The sequence below is a fragment of the Cariama cristata genome, unplaced genomic scaffold, assembly GCF_000690535.1.
Source record: "Cariama cristata isolate BGI_N322 unplaced genomic scaffold, ASM69053v1 scaffold36991, whole genome shotgun sequence".
Lineage (NCBI taxonomy): Eukaryota > Metazoa > Chordata > Aves > Cariamiformes > Cariamidae > Cariama > Cariama cristata.
In genome coordinates, this window is record NW_009599328.1 from 1 (window position 1) to 10,602 (window position 10,602).

General features: G+C 38.6%; 1 protein-coding gene across 1 annotated transcript; it reads left to right on the forward strand.

Moving 5' to 3' along the window:
* Window positions 1–1,163: 1,163 nt before the first annotated feature.
* On the forward strand, window positions 1,164–4,521 carry CBLN4 (cerebellin 4 precursor; the record flags this gene model as incomplete). Its single annotated transcript, XM_009709640.1, has 2 exons — window positions 1,164–1,280; window positions 3,899–4,521. Coding segments are annotated over 2 exons (315 nt in total), but the record flags the coding sequence as incomplete, so codon positions are not given.
* Between the last annotated feature and the right edge of the window lie 6,081 nt (window positions 4,522–10,602).

A 10,602-nucleotide genomic window follows, 5' to 3' on the forward strand; every position in this document is an offset into this window, starting at 1 on the left:
TGCGCGCATCCGAGGGGCAGCTCTCGCTGAGCCCCTGCCGAGGACATGGCCTTGGGGGGCTCGGGGATAGGGTTTTCTCAGGTGCAAGCAACCTACGTAGATTTTTAGACGGCTTGTGCAGCCTTTGGGGAGGGGAGAGAAGAATGCTTTGTAAGGAAAAATCATTTAACTTTTCTATAACAATCACAGGTTCATAGTACAGCTCCTCTCACCTCAGTCACTAAAATTAACTTACGGATGCCAGCAGACATGTCGTATCCCAGCTCCTATCCTAGGGCAAGTCCAAAGTAATTGAGACTGGTGTTTATTTTTCTTCCTATACCGTATTATGAACAGTAAATTGTCGTGACAACTGAAGGCAGATATGTCATGTAGCTTAATGCTAGCAATGTAGACTACCCTAACTTCATGGACATTCCTAGTGCCTTTCTAGGGCTGTGTCTGGCACAAAGGAGCCTGAAAATATCAATTAAAAATAAAGCATAACTAAGTGGAAAGAAAAATTTGGTCATTAAAGAAGATATTTAACATATAGATGATGCACTCATTTAATGTGTTCCACTCTGTTACTTGTCGCTGTTTAATCAAACCCAAATTCTTATTAGTGCTTACAAAACTAAATAAAGCAGCAAAGGCTCATAGCCAGTTTTTGCTCAGATGTGCCAGGTATTTCAGTAACTCAGTCTGATGATAAACTGGTGAATGAATTGTATCACCCACGTACATCCTTCCTCACAGCTTGATACTTTCAGGAAGATAGTGTTGACTTGACTGTTGCTTTTTAGCCAAAAGCAGTATGCCACAGTATGCCACTCCCTGAATTAGTGGTTTGATGTCATTTTTGGGGAGCGATGAACAACAAAAAAAAAGCCTTTTCTTAATCTTCTCTAAACATGTATGGAAGAAAGGTCTTGACGGTATGGTATAGTAGCAAAGTAAGAAATATTTCCCACCCTAGTTTATTTAAAGTTGTACTACAAATATAACTAAATATCCATTTTATGAGTAATATTCCAACTTAACTGAGAGAACGATGAATAAAACAGCAGAGATGTAGATTAAAAAATTTCCATGGGTGAATGGCTTCTAAAGTAGATAGTCTGTATTTTTTATTGAGCACTGAATACCTGTACTAATTCCCATGCTATATTTTTTGCTTGTAGATCCTAGTAAATGTGGGCAATTTTTTCACGTTGGAGTCTGTCTTTGTAGCACCAAGAAAAGGAATTTACAGTTTCAGTTTTCACGTAATTAAAGTCTATCAGAGTCAAACAATTCAGGTACGTTGATCAAGTACGGGTAAAAATCTTTTACTTAAATTGTGTATTTGGAATAGGATCCTGACTGAACACAGGAGTATTTAACACACTTTCAAGGAAAACAGCTTAGTTTAAAGCAACCTGTGGTGTAGAGTTCCTAGCAGTAAAGTGAATACATTTAAACTGAACAGCTGTAATAAGGCAGGATCCTCACCTCAGATAAATTGCCATAGCTTCACTTCTATACGGTAAGAACTGAGTATCTGGGGTGATATAAAGTATTAAATAGAATGAATCATCCAAGAGTAAAATAGAGCTCTAAATCTCACTTAATTGCATAAGTACTATTGAAGAGTCGTATTTTGCTACGGGTTAAACTCACTGTCTTGAACACAGCAGTTCTGGGGATACATACCAGATTTGACTGTTTTTGTAGCATTTTGTGACCTGGCTGACAGTTCATGATGCCGGGTATCTGTTTATGACATCAGTCTGCTGTGGACTATGGTTTGTTAAGGTGGTCTGCTTGTTCTGTAACTACACCGAAATGTTATACCTCTATAGGGATGTCTTCTAGGGAACCTTTATAGCAGCGCAAACTTTTTTCACCATATGATACATAAAAGATGTGTCACATATTAAAAAAAAAGGAGTGATTCTGCACTTTCTTCTGTAGCTTAATAGCAGCTGAACTACCTAATTAAATACAAGTATGTACTAGCTTAGAGGAAAAGCCTTGAAGTTCCTGAAGAATGTCCCCTTGCTGAGCCAAGATTAAATTCCTTAAAGCACGTTCCTTAATCTTCATGCCAGGTCATGCAATTTCTGTGACATACGTACCGGCTTTCCAGATCTGGAATAACATCTGTGGCTTCCCTTGTTTCCACCCATGAGACCACCAGATTCACAGAAATATCTGATGGTTTTCCTCTGATCAGTCTTGCTCCTGAATATGGTTTCAAGTGTACAAGGCTGAGATGAAACTGATCTCTGCAGGAGGAGTGATCGGCCATTTCTTTGTGGCAGCTCTGGCTTTGGGTTGCCAGGAAAGCTCTTGAGAAAAGTGTAAATGGTAGAGATGGCAGAGAAAGCTGGAGCGAGACACATTGATATCCCTGGTGAAATTAGCCTTCAGTTTACACCATGAAATCATGGTTCTGTTCAGGTCAATGACAAAAGTCTTAAATGAAATAGTGACCTCATGAAACTCTCTATAATGAGCTTATAAGCTATTTAATATGCTCAAACTTTGTTCCTTTCACTCTCTTAAATGCTGAAGGTTGAAATGGCCTAGAATAACTGTATGTCAGCCAGCTTCATTGGATTTAAAATACATGTTGCCAAGAAAGATATCAAGGTTTGGATTCTGCAAGTCCAGTGCAGACTTTGATGTTTCACGTACCAGGTGCTCAAACCTGGGAGATTGGGGCTTGTAACAGGGAACGTTACAACCTGTGGCATGGCCTGAAATCTTTCATAGATCAAGACTTTCTGAAGTGATGGCTGGGTTTGGTTGGCTCCATTTTAGCATAGTTAACATGAGACCATCCAGTGCAAATCTGTGATGTGTCTTCTGCTGTGATTAAACCAGCTGCAAGATGATGCAGGGGAACCTGACCTGGAGAGATGGTACACAAGGAATGAGACAAACCAAAACCAAGCAATGAGTAAACTCTTGATGCCCCTTTTTTGCATGTGTGATAACTGGGCGGGAGGACCAAAAGCCATCGCAGTAGAGCAAACCAGATTGAGTCTCAGCCACGTGCAGACTTAAACATCACTAAATCACCTGAAGGCTTCCTACATAAGCGATATTACTATGCCCCTGGAACATCTGTTAGTGCCATTAAATATCATTAAACTGAAATTAGTTCCTTGGGGACATCTGATTAAGTGGATTTCCCAGATAGGCGAATCCCAAATCCAGGCCAGATTCTGCTGCCCTGACTTATGTTGAGCACTGATTTATTCCGTGGTGACTCCCATTAAAATTAATGGAAACATATGCAAGGCCAGCATACTCGATATGAATAAGCATTACATAATTCACCCCTCTGTGACTGCATTATAGCAGCTTAAAATGCCTGGATTTGTCTGTTCCCCCAGCCCCTGCCCATCTTCATTTGCAGAGTGTCTGTGTGATGCTGCTTTCAGAGCAGAGGCTGTGCTGACTTTCAGAAGTGTTTTGTAGAAAAATGGATTGAGTACCAAAACACAGTGCAGTGGTTCATAAAACTAAAGGTCTGATCTGGACTTTAAAACTAAGCCGCTGTCAGTAACGGAAGGGATGTATATTTTGCTTTCAATGAAGTGTAAGCTCCCTGCCTACTGCGGTACCTTTGACATCTCATTAGGTGCCTATGTCTCATCTCTGGGTGCCTAAGTTTCTTGAAAACATCTTTGCTAGTGCGTGTCTAAATAACCCGCGACATAGGCAAAGTGAAACAAACCAAGGTAATAGCTCACAGTACCTTATTACCAGAGAGTTACAACAATCAGTGTGCCCAAGCAACAGGTGAAAGCAATGTGCAGTGAACACTGCGACCTTAGCAGACCTCTTACACTGTAGTTAATATTCAGTGGTCATTCTTGATGTTTTTTCTGTTAACTAGAGCTTTTCAGTGTTTTTTCTCTTGTAGGTTAATTTGATGCTAAATGGAAAGCCAGTCATTTCTGCTTTTGCTGGGGACAAGGACGTCACGCGTGAAGCTGCCACTAATGGAGTCCTGCTCTATCTAGACAAGGAGGATAAGGTTTACCTGAAATTGGAGAAAGGTAATCTGGTCGGTGGATGGCAGTATTCTACGTTTTCTGGCTTTCTGGTCTTTCCCCTGTAAAGTCAATTTTCCTGTGACATTCATCCAGGTGTGGACTCATCATTGCCTCTGTTACATGAAGATCATTTTATCATCATGGGATTGATGTTTTCTTTTTGGTTTTTCATGGGTGAATATGGATTCTCTTTATGGATTTTTGGCCCCATCTGAACTACTCAGAAGTTTCACAGAATTTTGTGTGTTTAAATACAATATATTTGGATTGAGACTAAAGCAGACAATAAATATCTATGCTTAATGTTACAGTCTAAAGCTGCCTGCAAGATTTATTCAGATTTCATTTACTGGACTTACTGGATTCATGGGAGAAGTGGATTTTCTTTAATTATGAAAAGACTGGCAACCAGGTCTATAATTTAGGAGAGTTTGAGTTCAGACTTCAATCAAGAGTTAGTGTGTTGCTGCCAAAGAACTGTATATTGATATATTGGTCATACATGTTTTTGTCACTGGGACTTAACTGACATGATCTATTCCATTGTCTTGAGAAAGGTAATTATTATTGATAAGTGGTTGACTTTAATTCTCCTCTGCGTGTAGTGTGTTGGATGATTCACCCATATATTTATGCTCTGTCACCGGTCACAATCAAGTCTAGGCTGCATAAAGCTAAGAGGTTATGGTTGTATTTTAGTTGGATATGTAAGGTATTCCTCTTTTCCACGTGCTGTTTTCTAAAAAGAAGAACAGATTATAACAATTAGGAAAAATATTCTTACCAGGGTTAAAGGGGATCATTCAGGCACAACTTTGTGAAACAGCTTTGCCCTGCAGGAAATCTCACACTTGTTCTTCAATTTTAATTAACATGATTGATAATAACTGCTTTATTAAAAACCTAAGGGATTCCTTCCTTAGACACAACCACTTTATTAGCTGGAGATGAGATCCTCTTGTTTGTAATTATGTCTGTTTTTCAAACTTTCTGTTGTGTTAAAGGTATCATGGTTTTGCCTTAACTCCACAACTGTATATAATTTTAGATCATATGTTTAACAAATATTAAATCCAAATAGCCAGTACCTAACTTGGTGCAATAGCTTTTAGGCTTTTTGTACAGGTCATCTGAATTCATAAACTTATTTATTATATCATTGTTACATAATAAAGAATAATATATGTTAGCTCAATTTTTGACCTGTGGATTTTGGAAGTCACTTCATGCTATTTTTTTATTGGATATAATTATTATATGCAAAGTGTAAGCTTTTGGGATTCACAGAAACTGTCCTGGGAGGCAGGCAAACTGTCATAATTTAATTTGGCAGAATCCTAGAGGTAATCAGAATGATCTAGAAATAACCTATGCATTTTATTTAAAAAAAAAAAGTTTAGGCAGAAATCCTGGCTTCACTGAAGTTAGTGTTAAGAATCACATTGATTCCAAAGGACTTTTTGGATGAGACCTGCACTTTAGGTTTTGCCATCAGCATTAAACTCCAATGCCATCAAATTGAATATAAATTAAAAATGATTTTCACATGAACTGCTAATGAAACCTTCATCCCTCATGCCCAAAATATACACTGAATTTGATGGATATTTGTGCCTTGCATATTATGAAGGATATGGTTCTAAATTAAAAAATACTATATACTTGAGAATGTTTCTGGATGGAAGCATATCCAGCAATCTGGGACCTTCTCTAAAAACCGGCTTAGGCTTGGATTTGGTGTTTTAGGTAACCTGTTTCCAATTTCTTCACTTGTTAGCCAAGTGCAGTGTATCATGTTGCTCTAACCACTGTAAATGGGTATTATTTCACTGATTTAAAGTCTAGTACATGGCTGGCTGATGCTCCTGATAAAAATGTCAGGGAATGAGTGGCCCAGAATTGTGCCCAAATTCCTTATTTTTCTGGACCAAACATACAGATTTTTGGGGGAATTTCAGGAGGATAGTTGGGTACATTTGCACCTCTATGAGATAAGTCAGATGAGGAGATCATTTGCTAGACACAGCATCATTTCTGTACAGAACACTGCAGTTTGGGAGGATGTGGAAAGACACAGCAAGAACGTGAATGATTTACATCGCTGAAAAATATTAAAAAGTTTTCCATTATGACTAATCAAAAATGTGTTACCACTGTACCCCAAAAATGTGTGTGTATGTATATGTATATCTAAAAAAACCCTGGGATTGCAGCACATGGTATGCATGATATTATAAAAAGGTTATTTGTCATAAGAGTTTATTTCAGAGAGGAATATCAGTATTTTGTATAAAATTGGTAAAATCTGAAAGCTCACCTTACCCGTTGATATATATGTAACATAAAGGAAACATTGTTCCTACACAGACAGAAGAAAAACGACATTAAAGGTGTCAATATACTTTTCAGAATGATCAAATGTATACCTAACTTCTTTAGTGTGTAAACATATGATCTTTAAAAGCTGCCTTTAGCATTCAGCAATAATACTGAACTATCCTTAATATACTGTTGGTTTCCCCTTGGCAAAACATTTCTGATTGCTTCAGAGTCATTAACAGTTATTTAAACTTTAACTAGAGAGTCTAGGAAGTTATTCAATTAAGGAGATACATTTTGATGGAAATGTCCTAAATTTTTCTCCTCAGCCTCTAAAATCAGAATTACTAATTATTTTGCTAGTTAAAGAAAAAAACCCCACGTTTCAGAGAAGTCACTGTAACGCAGCTTGTGTTCTCTTCACCCCCGGCTGAGCACTGCCTCCCCTCAGAGGTGGCCTCTGGAGATGGGCAGTTCTCTTAGCTCACATTTAACATTTCAGTAAGAACAAACTATGGTTTTTAGACTACAATTCGAGCTACTTTCCAGATGTTGAGCTCATTTTCATTCTACTGTCCCACGCTTCAGTTATATCAGTAGGAGTTTCTCCCAGAAGAGGTAAGATAAGCTAGCCTAGATGGAGCTGGGTCTGGAAACTCCCATTTTTCTTCTCTCTTTCCTCATTCCTGTGTTACTGCTACAGTAGTTTGCTTGTTCAGAAGCAACAGCTCAGTAGACACTTCAAATTTCAAAGGGTGTTTAAGATTAGAGGTTTGATTTTTTTTTAAAGACTTTAAACCTCCATTGAGCCGCACTGTAAAGGTTAGAGCCGAATTTCTGATCCTGCTAATGACGCTAGTCTTACTGGTTTTGGTGGGGGCAGAATTTCCCACTCTGTGCGTATCCCTGCAGCAGAACATGCGGAGGGTCTGTACCCACATCCTTCAGCATATACCCACTTTGCAGTCACCTTTGTGGCTTACAAAGGATGATCGTGCAAGGAAACTTTCTGGCCATGCGTGGTAAAGACAAGAGAAAAAAGATACTTTCTGAGAGTAACATTTATATTGTCACTATCAGTGATCCCTCTACAAAGGAGATCAGTATTTTTACCTTTTTTAACTGTGTTTTATTTATATTTATATTTTATCCCTATTGTATTATAAAACTAAGGGGAAAAAAAAGAACTGTATTGTTCTCCTCAGGTGATATAAATGTTTTTGGTAGAGCCAGGAAGACCGTGGTCTCCTAGATTCATCTGGTATAGAAAGCTGCTCTGTTCTGTTGAATCCTATTTGCTATGAAGAGTTTAGGCCACATATGCCAAATGACTGTGGAGCCAAAAAAGATACCGTACCGTACAAAAGGGCCTGGGTAACAAAGTGTTTTTGGAAAAGGCACTGAGGTAGCTTTGAAAATGTCACAAGCAGTTTTGGCTCTACATAAAAAGCAAGAACTATCACTGAACCATAGAGAAGGAAAACATTTTTTTTTTTAAGCAACATTTTGTATTTGTCTTGTGTTATGTCATTTCCTAGTAGTATCTGAACATTTTCAGAGTGTTAATTAAATTACTTTTCCCAGGTCATGGCAGAGTAAGTATTGCAACCTCAGTGTTACTGCTGAGAAACTGGAGACAGGGTTTGGGAAATGACCAGTGCCATACTCAGAGTAACAACTCATCCAGCACCGGTGCTTGGTCCTCCTCAGTTTGCTGGATTGATCCTTTTTCTGATACAAGGCATTTTTTTAAAACAAAAGTTGTTTTTTGAGTAAATGGCATACTGCTGTATTTCCTCTTCCATATTATTTAGATGTCTATTTCTAGAAACTCCGTCTTTTTTTTTTTTTTTTTTTTTTTTTTTCCCCAAGCCCCCAAAGGAACACATATGCAGTACATATAGTATTTTTACAAGCAGGTTTTAGGATAGAGAAGATAAATGCAAGAAGCGGTATGTCATAATCACAACAAGGAAGCCGAAACATTAACATGAAATATGGGCTGAAGCAGAGAAGCAGATACATGTTCTCCTCCTTTTATAAGGGTTTCTGAGTTGGTAACATGTTTTACCTTAGCAATTCATTACAGTTGCCCTTCATATTGTAAGAGCTCTATATAATATTCAAACTCTTTGTCTTCTAAAGACAGTGTTAACCAGATGACTCAATGTAAATAAATGAAGATCCCCAGTGACAGAATTTATTGGCTGGCACATGCCACAACAACATATTTTTTGTACTACTGCTGTCCAGACGGAAAAGGCTCCTTTGAGAAAAGCATTGTCTTAGACACTGAGCTAAAGTTATTTATCTGTTACTGGTTACAAATGGCGGGGAGGGAGGGGAAGCCTTTCCTACCATAGAGTACTAAGGGGAATGCGTACAAAGAATAACGATAAAATCAGTCACTGTTATATAAGTGATGACGAGAATAATGGAAATGTGGCTTGAATAGTCTGTTTAGTGAAAGCTGTGATCTAAGGCATTTGATGGAAGCAATCATTGTTTTAATCTTCACAGTTTGGGGGAATGGAAAAAGCCAGTTGCATCATCTTTAATGGGTTCTTTTCCATTTTTTTTTCCCCCTTTTTTCCTTCAGCCTTGTGGTTCTGCTTAGCTGCAAAAAAAATGTGATCAGAAATGATCTAAGAAAAGTTCATTTCTGAAGAGGGATGGGGGAGGGTTTTTTTTTGGCTGGTATCTGATGTGGGGGGAAAAAACCAAGCAGGAAGGAAGGGGGGAAATGACAACCTTGACTTAACCTAAATACATTCTTGACCTATCGTCCAGTTCAGTGAATTGCCTAAATATGTTCTGCTTATATGCGTAATACTTTTCTACAATGCATGATACTGACCCATCCTGTTAAGGCCACCATACTGTAATCTGATGGCTTTTAATCCTGCTGGAGGAAACTAGATGTAGAAGTGTGGTGCAGAGCACTGGAGAGCGGCAAATAAAACAGCTTTATCTCTGTACTTACATGTGTGCCTGGATTTACTCCTACAAAGCAAGTCTGTCATCCCTGGGGCATTTCGCTGCAAAGGGCAAACGTGTGTATGAACGTTGACACACTCAAAAACAAGCTGAGAGTTTGGATATTCCTGAGTTACTGCTGACACAAGGAAAAATACCCTAATCTCATTGTGAGAACATTTAAATGCGCTGTGTGGTCCCAATGCTGAAAGAAGGCAGATCTCCTTGGCACCTGGGCAGAGTGACCAAAGCTCTGTGGAGGGGACAGGACCTGCCTGCAGACGGAGGGTCTATATTGATCCAAGTGTTGGGGGCTTCTGTAGAAGCCTTACAGCAGTGTTATGACAGTCAGGCATGCTGTTAGCTGTCCTGGAGTTTTACTCGATTTAAAAATCAATGTTTGGGGTTTTATTTTATCCCTTTCTTTGCAAATGAAGGGCTATTTGCAGTGAACATATGGGATTCTCAGATAAAGGCAGTCTTCAAAATTAACACTGTCTGAAAATTTAAGTTCTTCTAAGTATATAGCAAGGCTAAATTTCTCTTAAATCGAAGGCATGTAATTGAGTAGCAAAGCAAATTAAAATAAACATACATGTGTACTCTACTACACAACTAAACATAAAGGAGCAAAATTGATTCTGGCATCTATCCCATGTACCTGCAAAACAGCCCAGAAGCTCGGTACAACAGTATAACTACTCGTTATGCCGGCTGTTCCCACCGTGCAGGAGTAGACACAGCCACTGGGCAGCCTGACCTGGCAGTGCCAATACGGCTTCTGCTAACGAGATGCACTTTTGCCAGCGGAAGATTAGCGCTGCTGTCGGAGCATTTTCCTAGAAAAACAGGGCTCGATGCAGCTCCTCCAGAGCCTCTCAAGTGCCCTGGCAGACCTGACCAGCCTTCGCAATGCTCCGACCTACAGCAGGATGCAAAATTTTACTGGAAACAATTCCCTATCAGGAAACGCCATTTGAATTCAGTTGCTGTTTGCAAAAAGTGGATGTATTAGAAAAAATGATTATTTTTTTATTTTTGCAAATAAAGGGAGAGAATTGTTTTGGATCAAAGAGCTTTTGTATTTAATTTTAAACTCTTTATTTGAAAGATTACATTGCTTCAAGTAGAAAAGGGAAAGAATTGAAACTGAAATAAAACGTTTGAACTTTTGAAATAAATACTTGCAAATAAAACATTTAGACTGCTCTAAAATGATTTTTGTCACCAGAATTTCATTTGGGTAAAAATTATACAATTTTGGAAGTTTGGTCAG